This window comes from Cydia amplana, chromosome Z, assembly GCF_948474715.1.
Source record: "Cydia amplana chromosome Z, ilCydAmpl1.1, whole genome shotgun sequence".
NCBI lineage: Eukaryota > Metazoa > Arthropoda > Insecta > Lepidoptera > Tortricidae > Cydia > Cydia amplana.
In genome coordinates, this window is record NC_086096.1 from 17,769,348 (window position 1) to 17,789,383 (window position 20,036).

A 20,036-nucleotide genomic window follows, 5' to 3' on the forward strand; every position below is an offset into this window, starting at 1 on the left:
TTCTGTACTTGAAACGTGTTAACTATTTAAATATTTTTACAGATGTTCGTAATTATATGCAACCAATAAATAAGTGATCGATCGAAGAATATATGATTCTCTTCCATACTTGACTTAACCTGAGAAAGTTCATAAAACGTGCTAGTATCTGAGTGGCTACCGCGAAAATCTTTTTCTTTTACTCCAATGACGGCGTAATAAGAGTGACAGAGAAAGATGCCCGCAATTTGCGAACTTCGATTTTCGCGGTTATAGCCCTGCCTTGTTTGGTCTCGTGTTGGGTGCAACCAGGCGTCATATCTATGGCGTGATTATGGCGCAACACAACAATAGTACTTATTCAAAACAATAATTATAGTGCCATTTAGAAAATTAAAAGCATCCATGCTATTATTATAATGCGAAAGCAACTCTGCATGTCCGTCAGTTAGCTTTTCAAGATTGTAAATACTGAACATACTTCTATGAAATTTACATATGGGCTGGAGTGACCATAGACTGAGTGTCATAATTCAGGAAACATCAGGTTCGACCTTTGAATCGTACAATTAATTACAGATGTAGTGCATAATTGTCTTCCATCGTGTTTTTTCACGATCGTATTAACCCTTTACACCTATTTGCCGGAAAAAATAGCAAGATTTACTTTTTTAATTTCAGTTTTACTACTTTCATACACGCCAGTACCTACCTATGATAGCCATGGAACACCAACAATATATGACGGATACGTTTTATCCTCGGACTCAGTTACAATATTTTGGCTTGGAACAGCAACATTTCCATATTGTAAAAAGAATGTGTAAATGTGTTGTGAACTTCATTTTAATCGCTTTTATGTATCGACATGTATGTATGAATCGATAACTAACAAGTCGTTGTATGGAAATAAATAGTCGATATGTGTGTGAAAATAAGAAGAGTTACAAATTAAAACAGAGAGCACTCTAGTTATAGGTAAATCCAGGTGAGCTAGGGTGATACAGACGTCAGTGTTAACATCGGCGCGATTAGCGGGGAGGGGCAGGCGGCCCGCCTGCAGCCGCGGGGTGTGAGGGGGGGGGGCGGCGCTCACTTCTTGGTGGGCGTGCCGCGCTGGGTGAGCCCCTCAAACCGCTTGAACGTGTAGTTAATGAATACCCAGTCTTTGTACGCCACCTCACCGTCTTGCGTGATTGGCGCTGCCGCTGTAACAAACACAATCCAATATCAGTACAGTTGTTTTATATGTGCTAATTTGTAAGAGTGAATTTCATAAAAAAAAATACATAAAGGACCTGTAATTAGCCTAAAGTTAATTTGATACACTTATGTTACGACAATCAACCCATTTCTATTTAATTCTAATGCATATATGCGTATGAACAATGCAATACAATTTACATGGTTAATGTTCGTAACACAAATTAATCAATTAAGTTATTAAGATTAACTTCATAACTAAGCTTAATTATGGTTTTTTTTTTGCAATTCACCGGTTTAGTGGATAATTTGGATAATCTGGTAACTTGCGTTAATAATACAATATGTTGGAAAATGTCGAATTTGTAAAATGGATAACCAATTAATTGTCTACAGGTTGCAATTTTTTTATGGGGCACTGAGGACAGCTACCTGATCCCATGTTGCTATGCGAAACAATTCACTAACTTTTTAATTAGGTATCTAAGAAGCTTTTGATTGAAACTACGTGTCATGATCGTCGCGGCAGGCAGTTCGTAGGCATATCCTTCGCAAATAAGTTTATTGACGGGGATGAAAGACACGGTCGTCATCTCGGTTTACAAATAGGTGAGGTATCAGATACGTACGTATCTCGAGCTTGACGTCGGGGAAGTCGTCGAAGTTGGAGGTGTCGTCGATGGAGCGCACCTCGACGGTGATGGCGGCGGGGCGCTCGCGCACGTGGCTCCAGTCCACGCCGCGGAAGAACGGCACCGACTTTACGTCCTCGATGCCGCGCCCCGAGCCCAGCCTACAACAATAACACACTCACAACACGCATTCAACCTACGTTCAAATTCAATGTTTATATATCATAAACAAGTATAGAGGCAATTTTTTATCTAGAGGGCCACAGACACGCACGGTTACAGTTTAATATTAACCTTCATGCATTCCAATTAGGTTTACGATGACGTGTTATATATAACAAGCGTGGCGTTCAAAGGGTTAAGTATATATATTTTTTGTATTGTAGAAAATTAAAACGCTAGCAAAACACTTTTGCTAGCGTTTTAATTTTCTTCAAAGGTATTAAGGTTTTCTCACGTGCAAGTGGAAAGTTAATTGTTTGGCTTTAATATGCTATCATCGTTATGATTATACCTACGAGAAAATTATTAATAAGTGAAGTCCTAAAAGAAAGCAATGTTTTCTGAGTATGCCTGATGGCTTGTGTATTTCCCAAAAGTAAAGTAACCTGCGGTCCGGTTCGGAGCAGAAGCGCAGAATGGTCTCCCTTGCCTCCTCGCTGATGGGTATCTCGGGCGGGAACGTGAGCGACTCGCGCCACGACATCACCTTGCGGTACGTGTCCTGCGGAGACTCGGAGCAGAACGGCGGGTACCCGATCAGCATCTCGTACCTGCAACGCAGCCGCGACACTATTATCAACTGCTGTGCTTCTGTGCCAGCTATCCTACCGACCAACAAACTACTACCTCGACACTATTAACTCGCTAGAGATATATTAAATAAAAGAATAAAGAATAGGTGAGCATTCGCACAGCAAGTTCGCATTCGCACTTCTACCTTGTACATTTACTTGCATTGCTTTAATAGTCGTGCCTATTAAAGTTTGGATGTGTATGTTTGCTCAAAACCTTAGAAATGTCCGGGGCTTTTATACTAGTAAAAATTTCTGTACATATGTACACCTACGAAAAATGACAAAACAAAAGATTTCCATAATTTCATGCAAGTATTGTATAAACTTACATATTCATATATACTTGAAACACATTGACCCTGTTTCGACGCTGAACTAAAATGCGTACGCAATTGATCGAGTTATTGTTAAACCAACTTACTATTTTTATGGGCGTTTATTATAGAGTGAAATAAGGATAAAAATTCAAAGTTGCTTATTGACATACAATAAATCATTTGTTTATATTTTCGCAATCGCTGATGTATATTCGCAATGCAAACTTTATTCGAGAACAATGAAGTTGTAAATAGTATTTCTAAACAATCAACTATTATAAGCACATTATATTCAAATGGCACCAATTAGTGATCTCATCTAGCAGAGCTAGAACACAATAACATTGTTGTGTTTTTATTTCCTATACGCATCGTACAAATGACTGTTATGAGAGGGTAGAATGCCCCATTAGCACGGGCATCAATAATTCACTTTTCAAAGAACGTTGATTGATAAGGCATTGTTAATCTTCCTCGTTTACTCCCTGTTTGTGTACCATGTATTATATACGTATCGCAAAAGAATTTTCAGGCTATCAATCAAAACGTCACTTCCACTTGCTCAGCTCTAATTACCGTGACACTCGCCATGCTCTAGCTAATTAGTTCAAACTTTAAGTTTGCGCCATTCCGAATCGTAATGAGCATTTAGTTGCGACGTCTCATCGTCGTACGATGCGATGCGATGTTTTCTTTTTCATTTCTACGTCATGGTGGTAACGGTAACCTGCCGTAAATCGTAATCGTACGATATCGTGTCGTAAATCAATCAATGCACGAAGATTTCCACGACACGACGTCGCAACGCGATACGACGTCACATCGTGCCACCACACGACGTCGCACCATGTAATTTGGCCCTTAGCACCCGCTACGCTGCTTAGATGTATAATATCGTAACTCGGTAGTAAAGAACGTATCGTATGTGAGATATCTGTCCTTATCTTCCTTTCCAAACACTGTGACCATTTTTTTTCTTTTTCATATGAATCGTACTTTATATTAAAAGAATATAATTTAAGGGTTGGGCACAAGTTCAAAGAATATAAAAGAGTCGTTCGCATTAGAGCATATGAAGCCGACAAGTCGGATAATGTGGGTGGGTGTGTGGTGTGCTTACATGATGACGCCGAGGCTCCACCAGTCGGCCTGCGGGCCGTAGCCGGTCTGCAGGAACACCTCGGGCGCGATGTAGTCGGGCGTGCCCACGGTGGAGTATGCCAGCGCCCGCCGGTTGCGCTTCCAAGACTCCGCGCGCCGCTTTGAGTCCATCGCCGACGACGATGTCGAAACTGAAAAAAAGTCTAACGTGACGCAACCACTAAATTATTCATGAATGATAACGACATGGTTAAAATAAAAATACATAAAAACACGAAAGCATTAAAGGAATAGCAAGTAGGTATAAGAACAAAGAGTTTTATAACATAATATATTCAATGTTCATGTATGATTAGTTTCGAATGAGCAAATGGTACAGACGGAAAAGAGACAAGTAATTGTTAAATTCAATGCGAACGATCGGTTTGAGCATATACTAGGAATCCTTTAGACGGAGTTTAGAGCAATTATTTCATGAAACCGATGCTGCCAAAAATACTGGGGTGCGGGGGACGAGGTGAGCGAGTCCCGTGTCATGATTGGTCCGTTCAAAGACACCGACGTCACACAAAGACACTTTGACTCGAAAGTGGAGTAAAACTACCGTATATTTGTGGCAGAGGGGATAGCGCTACTATGCTCAGTCTGGAGGATGTCTTGTCTGTGGGTTTGAGTGGCAGTGAAATGGATGGAGATTACTTACTGAAGTCTGAGGGCGTGGCGCGCGACAGGTCGCGGTAGAAGTCAGTGCGGTGGCTCTTCTTGAGGCCCGTGCACAGCCCGAAGTCGCTGAGCTTGATGTGCCCGCGCGCGTCCAGCAGGAGATTATCCGGCTTTATGTCCCTGCGCGGACATGGACAACTATTACTTCAGGTGTCAATATATCTCACCAATAAACTTACACTCAATCAAGCTTTGGCCACCGCAAATATTAGTTTCAACACATGCTTGCCGATTGAACCTATTGCAGAGACAAGTACATAGCTTCTTTTAGAGGCGATTCAGACAAGCCTACGTTCGACGGGAATGCGTCGTTTTATTGCAATAGTTCCCATGACCTCTTTCCGTGTCCAAAACTAGGATCCACTCTATGTTAACCAAACGTTTCATTGTCTCCTATCCTAAATATCAACTTTATCAGAAAATTTAATGTATTTAGTCATAAGCATGTTGCTTGCATGTGATTTACCTGTGTATGAAACCGAGCTTATGTATACTGTCGATCGCCAGTGCCGTCTCAGCGACATAAAACTGCGCACATTCTTCGCTAAGGGTGTCTTTTTTCATGAGTAGGGTCATCATGTCGCCGCCGGGCAGGAATTCCATGATGAGGTATAAGTTCATGGGATCTTGAAAACTATAGTACATCTTCACTACCCACTGGTGGTCGGCTTCTACTAGGATGTCACGCTCGGCCCGCACGTGGGCCACCTGTCAATTTACAAGTAAACAGTTAATTTGACAGCACAGCAGTGCAGATGACGACTGTCACGAAGACGCTCTGTAGCGTTTAGCACACTAGTCAATATGTCCAAAAAGAGTTCGTAAGCTTTCTAGTTGGCAATATAAATATGTACATATAGGGTATGAATCGGCCAGGTTTTGAAAGGCAACTTGAATTTTTGTAATGTTTACAAGGAATAAGGATGTTGACTGTATTTAAAATAAATTACTTCACACTATGCACGAAATAAAGCACCAGCAAATTTCTATTTTACCAATGGGATAAACTACGTTGGTAAAAGTAGTTAAGAGCCAACAGGAGTGGTCATTTCTCCATACAAACGTACTCGACTGTTTCCTCCGTGGGCTTTGAAGCTAGAGCAATGATTTTTTCAACACAGATTAATATTGTCAATATCTGTGTCGGACCGTTATGCTTTTTTTGATATTTTTGTTTTTTAAGGCGCTAGAGCCCTTCATAAATGGCCAAAATGGCCTAATTGACTATGCCGCAATGAGAAGCGCGCTATTCAAAACTGATATCAATTAGCCAAAAAAAGCAAAACGGTCCGACACAGATAATGTCATAATCATTTAGATTTCCAAATTTGGTTACGATTGGTTAAGTTTTGGAGGAGGAAACAGTCGAGTACGAAACCTCGATTTTTGATATTTTTACGCAGGATTTTTCGCCTTGTCCTTATCGCACTAGTTTTAGGAGCCGCTTCCGTTAGCGAGACGGGTATATTTACCTAAAATATTTAAATCTCAGCTCCTGTTGGCTCTTAAAAGAGTAGGTAACTTGACATCATTGGTTGTGTTTCATATTAATTCCATAGTAGCAAATCGTTTTGTCAGTTCGAGAAAAGAAACTGATTTGACTAGTCAGCCAGATACCCTATTGAGTAACGGTATTTTTGAATGGCTAAAAAAGCAAGTGTCTCGTTTATTTCAAAGAAACTTACGCCCTGTGATACTGTGGGCTAAAACTTATACTGTATTTTTAATAACAGCCCCGTATGTTACTTAATATGACGAACTTTCCAATATAATTGAATTTATTGTACATGTAATCTTACTTGTTCTTTTTCAAGCATATCAGCTTTTCTGAGTATTTTCATAGCGTAAACATGACCGGTATCTTTCTTTTGAACGAGGCGGACCTCGCCAAACGCGCCTCGCCCGATTACCTGTAAACAAACAAATGTTTAGCACCTGTGGAAATGTTTAGCTTCGGTATCGTAAGTACCTATCTAGTTTTGTAATATGCGCTCGCTCCAACACAAGTGTGTTGCAAACTTTGCTGGGCAACTCACTGAGTTATCAGTAAGGTCCCTCGCAATCAACACACTTTTTTCCGAGAGCTTACTTACTTTGAGCGGTTCAAAATCCTCTACGCCAAGCCTCGATCGCTTGAGCCTCAAAAACTCGGTTTCTTTTTGAGCATGTTGCTGTCTTTTCTCTTGTTTTTGGCTCTCCGTCAAGTTTTCATCTTTGAGTGACTCCTCCAGCTTCTCGAGCCTAAAATTAAATTCAGATTTTTTTTAACTATGTTATAATAATTTCAGCCACTGGTACTGTTAATGAAAGTCTAATTACCTCTGTTTCCTCTCATAATGTTGAGTTATGAGATTAGTATAGAAATTTTCTAAGGTGACCTTGGCCTTGGTGGCCTTGTCCAGGGTGTGGCCGCTGAAGCGGATGTTGTCCGTGGCCGTCATGTCCAGCACCCCTGGAACCGGACAAGTTGCTCATTACTCACTTCCACTCCTTACGTCACAGCTTAGTAGCATAGGGGATATTAGCAAGTAATCTTAACGTAATACACTTAACGTATTTCTAGTAAATATTTTATATATCTAAATTCATGACACCAATCAGTTACTGGTTCTCTCCTAATACAGGCCTTGCCTAGTGGGGCGTCCCCTTGCGATTAACTAACACAGTCTCTGAATAGCAGTCGGTTTAACTTTTTTCATAACACTTGCACAAAGCCGTTATAGATACACCTTTATAGGTGTGTCAATAATATTAGGTTCCCTAATTATTTGGGCATTTTTATAGTAACTCTAGCATAATAATATTATGCTCTCCAAAAGCTTAATTTGAAGAAGTATAACCGTCAACATAAAATGATAGTACTTGTTTTGTGAATTAAACAGTTTTTTTATTTATTTATTATAAGGGCCTTTCTACTGTTGAATGTATATATCGGCCCTCTCAACTCCGCTTCTTATAAGTAGTTTCGAAACATGCAAAATTCAAAAAAGGGCTTTACTTGAACAGTTTTGGGCTTACCTCTTTTATTGAAAAAAATGTATGTCTAATTAAAAAGGTATCCCCATGAGATAAAGAGATTTTATTTTTGTAAAAAATAGCACATAGCATTAGAATGAGCCCAATAAATACTGGTACCTAATTAATTTCTGGCTGGGTTGTAATTTTGCTTCTGCAACTATAATTTTATTTATGTTAAAATGTATAATGCAGTTTTTTTTATTTGATTCGGATCATTTATTCAAGTGAAAGAAAACTACTTCTTGCTAGCTTCTATAAAATTCTATCGAACTGTATTGCTACTCGAAATGTATGAACATTTCATTGGGCACCATCGCAAAGTAATATTTTACGCGTCTTGTTTATATAAGAGAAGAGCCTTTAGCACCATCCCAAAAAACAGGGCCTTCTTTTACATAACAAAAATTGAAAGATGTTTTATCTAACGTCTAAGGTGAAAATGAAAATATCTTCAAAGTGTTTTAATGTAGGCAATTGAGTCTTTTTTTATTTTATTAGAATAATAACCGTGATATGAGGTGGCATCGCGTACTCGTAAGAAGACGGCAGTGTGACGACTCAAACGCGCGGTCCGCGGAGGAACGCCGAGATTGCGTCACGGTGCGACCTTGCTGCATCGTTAGCAATACTATACTAATTATTGCTAATGTGACCGACCAACATTAAAGAATAACACTGCGATTATGTTGCCATTCAAATATTTTGATCTGTAATAAATGTTTTAAGTATAATTAATTTTCTAGATATCCACTTGGATATAAGCAGTGAACTTGAACAGAGTACCCAATTTACCTAGAGGACCAGTCAACCTCATCTCTAGCTTAATTTGTCGCGATTTTTGGCGTATTTTAGTCTCTGGTGTGCTAACCATTAACCTGGACCGGCGACGAACCTAAAGAAATCGGGTATAATACAAATTTGTGTGCTACCGCGCATCCCACGATAGTACAAATACACCACAACCAACGCTCCATGCCTCGTCACCCGTGTAACCACTTACACGACAAATCGTCGTGCGTTCCGGTCACGAATATGGTTTAAACGCAACTCTCTGCAATTGTAGACTATATTAGGCTCTGACCATGGTTGACTTTCTAAAGGGCAGATCAAGGGATTTAATTCATTGTAAAGGTGAAAGACAATAAGAGCAAAAATGAACTAGACGATAAATTCGTTACAATGCGTTAGCCTTTAGTTTGTGATTGACTGATTTCTTTTTAATTTGATTTTCTACCTAGTTTTAGTAAACATAAAGTCAACATTACAAGCATAAACCATCATACGATTGGGCAGTGTGTTTTAATCTAAATACGACTTGACTTAATATTTTGTTTGTGTTATGGTAATAGTAAATCAAATAAATTAAAGCCAACCCAATCAATCACAAAATACCTCTGAAATACCGTGGAAATACCTTTTTGAGTAAGATTGCCCCATAATATTGATTTGTGACTATCCATCAGAGAGGTCCTTATGGAAAGTTAAATTAATGTCTACAATGATAAAAACATTATATTTGATGAGGTAAAATGTAATCTTAGCATATTGTCCGAATCTATTAAACATATTTATAGAATGACACCATCCTTAGTAGGTACGCGGGATTTTTTATCGTCATTATTTTTATCACCACGTCACGTCATTACGACAGAACGTAATTTTTAATGTATGTCTCGTTTACATCATATTCTTGGAACTACGTTATTATGTTCATAAGATATTTGACGCTGTAGCATTACCGAAGGTCTTCTTACGCAGAAACACGAAATTAGAAACTACGTTTGTGATCATTGTGTTATCTTTTTCTTCTTTTGAAAATAGAGACTTGAATTATATTCTCATTAATTTAATTACATTGTCATCAAGGCTGTACTTGAGTGATAGTCCGATTAATAAAATTGTACACTTGTGGAGGTTACGGCCAGCATAATATGACTGATATTTCACGCTTATTATCTTATTTTACGTTTGGGCATAGTTTACATTACAAACAATAGTTATTTGTTTTACAAGGGGGCAACCACCGAGTGAAATACTAATACAACACGTACTTATGGTAATATGCCGGTTTAACTGTTAACTTTATTAAAATATATGATATAATAACCATGTACGCGTACTACGTATGCACACTGAGAGAAGGAGGGCGTATAAAAGAACGTACGCCCGCCTTCATACATAATAGACATCCCGTACCGTACAGCATCTGTCCGTAACCTCACGATATATTTAGCGGGACGAGGTGAGGATAACTAGTTTGCACTGCTTTATAACAAGTAGCAAAAATAATAATTATCATTACTGTAGCCATTTTCATAAATAAGTATATGTATTTTATAAACAGCTGTTTTTATCGGAATAAATATTTTAACAACAAATTTAATTAATGATTACTCCAGAAAACCTCTGAAATGCGGTATATTTATAATAGTTGTGACCAATAGCCATAAGTTTGTGTCGAATGTAATTTTGTCATGTTGTTTACAATAGAGTGTTTAACATACCCAGTACCTCTAATAATTATTGAATTTATTAGTATAATAATTATGTTTGTAGTAATTAGTGATTGAATTATTTAATGCATATCTAAATTTTATTTTTATTTTATTTTGTAATGTGTAAATATGGGATGTTAGTTTTATGGTGGTGGTCCCGACAGTCCGCCTGTGCGGTTGTGACCTAATAAATAAGTAATTTAATATTAAGTGTAAGATAAATATAGCATACCCGGAGGCTGGGGTGCTGGAGCCGGTGTATCTGGGGCCACCGTAGTGCCCGGGGTGCTTCTCCCCCAAGACACGGCTCTCTCTGTGGAACAATGTACAAATCCTTCACACTTCACACCGGTTGTATCGGCTGCAATTAAAGTTTATCTTACAACAATGCAGTTAAAACCAACAATATTAAGAGTCATACAAACCCACTGCCAATATGCCGCTTACATACAACCGAAGTTATACTCTCATTTTAAAATGACATGCTTAATAGAAATTGTTATACAAAAAGAATAGAGTGAGTACAAGTTTTCTAATACCTCATTAAATGCATACCTCAAAATGTAAATGTGGAAATGCATTGGGATGGGAGTCACATAATGATAGATGACATTAGTTAATATCACCAGCTAGGACCATACTAACTGGTACTGTGTTTTAATAACCACAATCAGTAAATGTCAATTGTATTGATTAATTGCTGCCAGTGATATACTTCGTTTTTTTAGCATTAGAAATTTGGTAAACAATCTTGATGTGTCTTTTAATTGAAAAACACATTTAAAAAATAAGTTACGGTAAATATGTAACAATTATGAATCTAATACAATCTTTTATAGTCTTCTGCTTTCATAAGTAATAGTTATTGATTTTTAAAAAGTGTTTTTCAATTAAAAGACATGTCAAAATCGCTTACCTTCTTTCAAGTTCTTTCTAATGCTAAAAAAAACGAACTATAGGAATTTGTTCAATATGCACAATTATAATATCTTCTTCAGAGGGGTTGTTAATATTAACCAAGTCTACTGTTAACACATGGTGGCATTGGGCTGACAACTAAAACTAGAGCAAAGCTAAACCAAAGACTAAGATATAATATTAGTTGAACTACAAGTTCAACTAATTGCTGCAGCTATCTAGCTGCTATATCTAGACATTTAAGTTACATTTATTAATTACACATTAAAGAAATTGAAATGCAATAACAGCTGTCAGAATAGCTTTAACAAATTAAGAAAAGTAGATATGGGTTGGTATATTAAAGTAATGCTGTGTTTTAATATACTTCAAAAAAGGAGGAGGTTCTCAATTAATCCTTTTTTGTAAGTATGTTCACAGATTACTTGGAGACTGATTTCAAACCAGAGCTTTTTTTATTTGTAATGTCAACTTTTGGAAATGTATGACTTTTATGATACACAATTTACATGGGCCTCATAATTTTATTATATCCCAGAGCTTACATAACCTTACATTAGTTATTTTTTTTCTTCAATCATTGTAAGTGTCATGTACAATCATTTGAATTGATAATTATAATATTTATAATTATGATCATGGATTATGACTGTCATTTTTCAAATATGATATTCAATAGGACCATATATATTTTCCCCTTTTATTTCTCTTAGGTTAGGGTTTAGGTTTCTGTTAAATCCATTCATCAATAGTGCCCATATGAATAAGATATTACTCATGATGTTCCATGGCAACAAGTGTTTCTAGATTGAGTGCCATTCGAAAAACTGTAAGTACATAAATGTCTGTTCAATTGAATGATATGGCTGTCATACATACACCACGTATTTGCTAAGCAATCTAGGATCAGGTTCATTACATTTTGCTGAAGGATCATGTCAGTATGGATTAGCCACTATATCCGTATTTATGTCAGAGAACTAATGAGTACAAGTAGTACTTCGAACTCCTGTAGTTTCATAACTAATAACCACTCTTTATGAACTAGGTATACATACCTTGAATGGAACTGTGGCACAAAAAATTGTTGCTTGGGCAGCAATCACTTGAGCTCACTAATAAATAAACACTATCTTTTGAGAGGAAGGCTAAAATCGATAAATTAAAATACCAAAATAAATCTTTACACAATGTCACTGAATGGAGCAGCGTTTGTAACGCGTGTTCCACCAATTGCAGTCAACCGTCGGAACAAGTAAAAGCCTTTGTTAGATGAATTACAAAAGCAAAATAACGGGATTCTTCATGAGACCTGACAGAAATTGCACAAAGAAAGATGTCAGGGAAGGCTACGATTTTTTTAAATCGAGCTCAAGTGCGGTGGCAATTACTGTACAATTCAGCCCATAGCTAATCTGTGGTTTTCGTTCAGAAACCTGTTATAGCACTTATAGCAAAGGCAGGAAGGCAAGCGGTCGCGTTTTAAAGATTAAAGATATTTCATTCTCGCTCGCACTTGTGGGTGCGGCGCACTAAGGTCGCGTGCGGTGCGGTAGTCTATTTTGGCTTTTATAAAGACCTCTACAGCAATATATAGCAGCCCTAGTAGCACGGTCGCATTTTTATCATTTATCACCATGCCTGTCACGTTCTAACAAGTATGTAAGTGCGAAAGTAAGGGGCATAGTGATAGTCGATAAAAATGAAACCGTGCTGAGCCCGCGGTCAACCAAATCTTGTCAGTAAAAAAAGGCGCGAAATTCAAATTTTCTATGGGACGATATCCCTTCGCGCCTACATTTTTCAAATTTGCCGCCTTTTTCTACTGTCAAGATCTGGTTGACGAAGTATAGTTTGCCAAAGGACTGTCTCATTTCAAACATGGACAGAGAGAACCATACTGTCTTTGTCCACTAGTACTAGCACCCAAAAGAAAAGGATGAGTATAGTTTTTGTTGTTACTTACTGTCAAATTGGTTTGACCAACTATATTTGTAAAGTATCAATGTGAATATAAGTCTGTAAAGCTTTGGTTTCCTCCGATAGCGGTGCCGTCATATAGCGGCCGTCTCCATACTAAATAATACGGCTAAATATGGGTGTCGTAGTATTTGTATGGAGACGGCCGCTATATGACGGCACCGCTATCGGAGGAAACCAAAGCATAAGGAAAGAGAAGAGCCGTGGAATGTATTGGGCCCCATACATTCCACGACTCTTCTCTTTCCGCAGATCTTGTCAGTAGAAAAATGCGGCTTTGAAAAATGTAGGCGTGAAGGGATATCGTCCCATAGAAAATTTGAATTTCGCGCCTGTTTTTTTACTAACGAGATTTGCTTGACCAGCTATATATCGTCAGGTGACAAGCAAAACTCACTAAGTACCACCACAAGTTCATAGCCATAGTGAACCATATTAGTACGAAAATAAGGTTGATTTTTGTTTAATTATTTTTTAGTATCTAATTAGTGAGTTTTGCTTGTCACCTGACGATATGAGAAATAAAAGTGAAATAAAACGATGAGAATCAACTAATTTGTATATTTTATCAAGTGTCGGTCATTGGAAACTTCTCCAATATTATTCTTATCCTTGGTCGAACTGCGGCTGACCTTGTGAATCACGTCGAAAATAATTGTTCCCTGTGGCACTCATATCTCCACCTATAAAGAAGAAGTAAATTATTTACATTAAATGGCGACTCAGTGTAAGAGAACAGGAGAGTATTATTATGGACTACATGGCATAGGCCAAGGCATATAAATAATTTATTTGTTTAACCCTAAGGGCTCATTTAGACGGGGCGAGAACTCGCATGCGAGTTTGATTACATTGCGCGTTTGCTTGGTCGGCTGAATTGATGTAACCTCCATGGCCCGCAATGTAACTAAAATCGTATACGAGTTTGCGCGCCGTATAAATGAGACCTAATACTTCAGGAGCCACTACAAACATTGACATATATATCTCAGGACTCTGGCCTTACGGGCAATAAGAATGGAGCATGAATGGGGCCAGTACAGCGGTGTAAAAACGCTGCAACGCGATTGGTTGATGAGTTCGCATCACGCGCGAGCGGCCGCGCGATTGATCGCAACTAGTTGCGTTAGACTACACGATTGGCTCGAAGTCGTGAGTGACACCACTGAACTAGTACCATTTTAAGTGCATGTAAGGCCAGTCCTGAGATATATAGGTATGTCAATTATGACTTCAAACTATTAAGCCACCGCAATATGAAGCGTTTACGAAGAGCGTGAGGTCGCCACACATAGGTGCAGTGCAAATTGTACTTGCCTAATGCTGCTTACACCATGAGCAGAAATAATATATGGCACAAGAGTACGGCCAGGTGGAAAGACAACACGGTATTAAACTTAGTAAACTTTACCTGGTCCTTCAGCTAAATGCGGGTTGGAAATGATTTCTTCGCCGGCCGCGGACACCGGCGACCTGAAGTTTGCAGGTTGCACCTGTAGAGAAGAAGTAATTACCTACTTATGTATCTAATAATCATACATCCGGGTTTTTGGTATTTATAAATATGTTTATTGTACAATAATTACCCATTACCCAATTTAAAATAGGTAGTAAGCTCAAAATGTGCTTGTCGGTCGGTAAATCGGTTTTTAGTTTTTACCTATTTTTAAGTGTAAAACATTCCCGCACCAAAAACCCCGATGTATGCTAATAATACCTAGCCATTTAAGTTGTCAAATTGGGAGCACGATTTTTTTCTAAGGCTACACATCTTCCCATATTACCTATTTAATAACTAATATGAATATCCTACATCTATGCTTATTATATTTTGTTAAATATCGTGACTCGTGACGTTTATATTCAATTAACTCGTCCTTCAAATCCAGCAACCTACCTTCCAACGGTATTCAATACACACAGTCCCCTATTTTATTGCGATCGATTATCCGACTCCAGTCATCCTACACGAACGATCTTGTTACCTGTCCATCGTTCTTCAACAAATCCATCGTCGCTGGGTAATTCGGGAATCTGTTGAAGATTCCGTTCAAGTTGTAATGAAGATTCATATCCGGGCCAATGTTAGCTTTGAGAAGTTGCTCCCAAATTCCACCTGTAAAGAAAAAACAATAATGGAAGATTGCAAAGCTTTTAAGTAGCCTACGTTCCAAAACAACACGAGATTATGTTATTTAAATAAATAGACGCGGGAAAATGATTGGACATTTGATTCCGTCTGACAACTTCTTTAAATAAAACCATCATACAAGGCAAAATAAAAGGAATGAGAGGCAGGGGCATACCAAGACGTAAACCAAAAAATATAAGAAAAAGCTGGTGTCATGTCGTATCAAGAGGTCAAGGCTATGACCTTCGAGAGGGAGAAATGGAAAATACTTCACTGATAAGACGATAACTCTTCAATTGAAGAAGAAATAAATATAGTCCGTCTAAGCTACCTACTGACTTTGACCTGACAAACTATGGAAGTACCGCTATAAACGTCATATTTTCATAGTGACACTTCCAAAGTGCCAGTGAAAAGTCTGTGCAGTTAATTTGGTCCAACTAATTACCGACTCCGTAAAGAGCACAGCACGGGGGTAGGTAAAAACTATTAGTATCAGTCGCGTACTAATAGTTGTTACCCCCACTTTAGAATGGCTACGGATGCGGAAACGTAGTGATTTGATTCTCTTTGGGTATATGTGCTAAAATTCAACAATAATTACCTTTATCGGCCGGCACTACTGGTCTATTAGACTGCCAAGGGTACTCAGCGTGCGCTTGGAAGTAAATTGCATACGTGGAAAGCTGAAATTTGCAATAAATATTAAAGACAACCAAATTCAGTAACAAACTTTTATATAACAGGGTTTATACGCCTGGCTCTGTCTTTTTTACTCTTAAATATATCCTGAAATATCTGGGAGACCGAGCTTTGCTCGGAAAATATATCAAAACTCAAAAATGTGCGTTTTCTCAGAGATAAGACCTAGCTTGATCAATTTTTCGCCATCAAAAACCCCCATATAGGTAGCAAATCTCATCGAAATCGTTCAGCCGTCAGCCGATCAGCCGTTTCCGAGATCCCCGAAATATATAATTATACAAGAATTGCTCGTTTAAAGGTATTAGATAAAACATAAAATTCAAATATACAATAAGTAGGTGTATAAGTAGTCAAGTATGATGTTACCTGTGTGTAATAGAGCGCCAGCCAGTATTTGCCACCGTGCGCGATGAACTCGGTGTCGTTGGCTCGCAGGAGCGCCGGCGGCAGCTCGGCGTTGGCCAGTTCTGGAGATATGCGTAAATTGCACCCATACCTGTTCGTGTAGCACACAATTATCGACCAGTGTTTCAATGGACGCTTTCATACTTTCTCGTGGCCGTCCGCGATATCAACAGTATCGACACGACTGCAATCCATACATTTTCTCCTGACATTGACCTTAAAATTGAAGGGATGTTTACAAAAACAACATAACTGCTTAGAGCGGTTGACACTTTTTTAAGAACATTGTTAATCGTTTCAGGTGTCAACCAGTGTAGTCAGTTATGTTGTTTTTGTAAACATCCCTTCAATTGTGTCATTATCGTGGACGATCACGGTAAAGTACAAAAGCTATGTCATTTAGATTAGATGTATAAAGTCAGTAGGTCCCCAAGGAAAACGGTTCAATGAATGTAAGAAGTTGGATGAATCGGACCAATATTTCCAACCAATTAGGAAATATGCAGGTATACAATTCTCTATTTCTATTATAGGTAACGCGTAAGTATGTATGTAAAAAAAAGTATATTACCAGTCGGGGCAAGCCTTAAGTATGTCGTACGGCGCCCTGTAATACTCCGCTCTCCTCACGACGGGGTTCCTTATATTGAATCGCTCGTTAGGATCCGACATGTTGATTTTCTTTATCCTGATCTCCCGGCGCTCACATATATAGTCGTAATGGAACTTGGGAACCACGTCACCTCGAGCACAGTAAGTTTCTGTAAATAATATTTATGGATTACTTACCTATATAATAGACAGACCGTGAAGCGTCTCCGTTTCAGCTTAAGCAACAATACAACAAACGTACACGTTTTATATTTTATTACCATTGGGAGGAGGGGTAAAATCAGGTTCCCTAGTTAGTCATAAGGGTGACCGGACTGAAAAGGTTAGGAACCACCTAACTGATGTATGGAGTGAGCACTCTTGTCTTATTATATTTCTCTATGCCTATAGGTACCAAAAAGGCGATCGTGCCAAGTCTTCTTTCTCTCTTTTGTTTCCTAGCTTCCTCCCTCTGTTTGCTTTTATGCTTAGTTGATTATGCAAAAAAACAGGACTATATGTATTTTGTACCTACGTTCTACATAATCTATTCGTATATACCAATATCCGCCTACTGACCCTATTGTAGTAGTGAGTAGTGTCATTGCATTGTCAGAAGCAGACGACTTACTTTTGTACGTGCCGTCCATGGACTTCACCGCTGCATATTTATCTATACAATACTTGTAGCCCGTAACCGTTGGGAAGCGAAGATACGGAACTTTACACGAAAATCTTCCTTCTTGGTACATCGCACCCTGGAAACGCAATTTTAAAATAAAAATGCCCACTGCGTTTTACATGGCCATAACTTAAAGGATTCAAAGGAATTCCGGGATTCACCATAGAAACCATTGTCCGGGGCAGTTTAAAGTTTTGACGATAATACAATGTACTTATTAACTACCGGGACTTTAAGTATGACATACTTATTAATAAATTAAAAGCCTTGAGGAAGCTGTAGCTCTCTTGGCTTTAAATTATGATCTTGGACGCCCCGATGCATGCCGAAGCATGCCGTCAACAGGTTTGGTGTAGAATTGAAGCAAAACCTTGCATATGACGTTTCGCCGGCCCGGGGGCCGCGACACGCCGCCGAAGCAGTAGGTCCTGGTGCCGTTGATCATGATCTCCGTGACCCCGATGTGCGAGATGAGCGTGATGCCGTTGATCCCGGCCAGCGCGAACCGTTGCATCCCCGCGCGCTTGCGCACCTCCACGTTGTTCTTCATACTCATGGTATTCACGATCGCTTGCCAGCCGTATACGAACTCGTGCATGGGACCTGAACACAATATATAGACATTTAAAAAAATGGGAATTCAACTGTGGCGTTTTCAGCCGTAAGTTATCACGTCACAAGCCAGATTCACTTAATTTTTTATGTCTGACAATAGAAAAAGCATTCGTAGGTACCGATTTTGGTCATGTCGGACATAATCGCGATCATGGATCTAGGGATCAATACCGGTATTAATTATACAAATGATACGGTATTTAATTTGGTTATTTGGTTTTAGAATATATTTATCCATTTAATACAGCTTATCTTATAAATTCTCCCTCCCTAAATACCATTTTAGAATGTTAAAAGCTATTTGCAAAAGCAGGGTGATATTATAGTAATACCGGTAAGGACCCCTGCAGTTCCCTCGATCATGTAAGAACTGTCATGAAGAACAACCTATTCCGAAGCTGTCTCCGTCCAGGAAGTTGAACATCTCCCCGAAGGAGTCGGGCATGAGGCCGGCGATGACGGTGCTGATCTGCATGCCCTCGTCGGGCAGCATGGGCACGATCTCGTCCGGGGACACCGTGAACGCGTGAGACAATGGTCGACTTGTGTTGTTTTTTGCTTTTTGTCCATGGCCCTGTAATAAATACCAAAACATAATAGGTACATCTAAAAAAAATTAAGTGACACAGCCTTTCTGACATTGACTTCAGGTTTAAATTCATCACATGCGGGAAAGTAAAAGGTCTAGTGAAACCTGTGTGAATGAACATAATTATCATGCGCACAAACATGAACACTATGAATGTGAATTTATTCTAATAAATAATACTTAATAGGTACTCGTAGTGTAATATTTGTAGCCATAATTACTTAGTTGGCTAACACGATGACCCAAAATGAGTCTAGACATAATTGAATTAAATTCAACAGTCTCGTAACTCCTAATCGCTAATGAACATTAGTTTGCGTTGTACATAGACAGTTTTATTTTCATCCCTCACCTGATTTATCCCGACGGAAAACACTATATAAAGAATAAGCCACATTCCTTCAACGCTACCTTACTGCTTGTCGGCGCCCAGCTGGAACTGTAGGGCTGATTAGCCCAATCAAAAATAATTGCTTCGATAGGGCCGTTAACAAGCAGTTTGTTAAAAGTAACGCTATGAATTAATTGATTGTTAGAAACCTAGTCCTTATTGCTGGATCTTATACATTCAGAAGAACAATTGGTTCGTTGCTAATTCAAACATTTCATATGCTAGTAAACTTATATTTATTTAAGTGCTTAACTAATTACTATTTAGCTATAAAGACTCAAATAAAATACCTAAGTCAGCAATATGTAGAATCAATCGAGAATTTCATCGTAACCGTCAAACTATTATAAGGATTTATCGGGTATACTTCAGGACTGGCAAAATATTATATTGCACGATTATAGGGACTTAGGCTAGACAACGTGTAGCAGTCTTCACATTAGATGCGGTTCCACACGCTGCTCCGGTGCACATGCGTAGTGCTATCTCGCTTACACACTGGAGCGGTGTGCGGAACCGCATAAGTGTATGTACTTACCTAAAGTAACACCATACACAGCAAGGGTTTCGTACGCTAACGTAACATTCGGTTTAAGCCACCAAAAACATTTTAATCACGGCAGTAATCAATCAATGAATGAAATGACGATGCCCGACCGACCGCCTCTAGCGGCGGCGGTGCGGCGGTGCGGTCGACCGTCGCGGTTCTAATCGCGGTTTCGACGATTTCTGCCTTCAATTGATGTAGGATTTTGAGTAAATGT

General features: G+C 38.8%; 2 protein-coding genes across 3 annotated transcripts; both read right to left on the minus strand.

The window, feature by feature from the left end:
- Positions 1-725: 725 nt before the first annotated feature.
- On the minus strand, positions 726-12,580 carry LOC134660720 (serine/threonine-protein kinase tricornered). Of its 2 annotated transcripts, none has more exons than XM_063516504.1 (11): positions 12,242-12,580; positions 10,498-10,578; positions 7,072-7,204; positions 6,846-6,993; positions 6,552-6,662; positions 5,219-5,460; positions 4,733-4,872; positions 4,049-4,220; positions 2,423-2,587; positions 1,812-1,975; positions 726-1,187 (listed from the first exon to the last, which is right to left on the minus strand). In XM_063516504.1, the coding sequence occupies exons 3-11, from the start codon at positions 7,191-7,193 to the stop codon at positions 1,072-1,074; spliced, it is 1,380 nt and encodes a 459-aa protein (XP_063372574.1). In that variant the 5' UTR covers positions 7,194-7,204; positions 10,498-10,578; positions 12,242-12,580; the 3' UTR covers positions 726-1,071. The 2 variants fall into 2 exon arrangements, with proteins under 2 accessions (XP_063372574.1, XP_063372573.1); XM_063516503.1 differs by having other exon boundaries at positions 4,049-4,232.
- Positions 12,581-13,709: 1,129 nt separating this feature from the next.
- LOC134661018 (uncharacterized) lies at positions 13,710-19,479 on the minus strand. Its single transcript, XM_063516915.1, has 10 exons — positions 19,234-19,479; positions 18,680-18,866; positions 18,048-18,280; positions 17,627-17,753; positions 16,976-17,165; positions 16,366-16,495; positions 15,899-15,980; positions 15,149-15,279; positions 14,575-14,656; positions 13,710-13,846 (listed from the first exon to the last, which is right to left on the minus strand). The coding sequence occupies exons 1-10, from the start codon at positions 19,276-19,278 to the stop codon at positions 13,770-13,772; spliced, it is 1,284 nt and encodes a 427-aa protein (XP_063372985.1). The 5' UTR covers positions 19,279-19,479; the 3' UTR covers positions 13,710-13,769.
- Between the last annotated feature and the right edge of the window lie 557 nt (positions 19,480-20,036).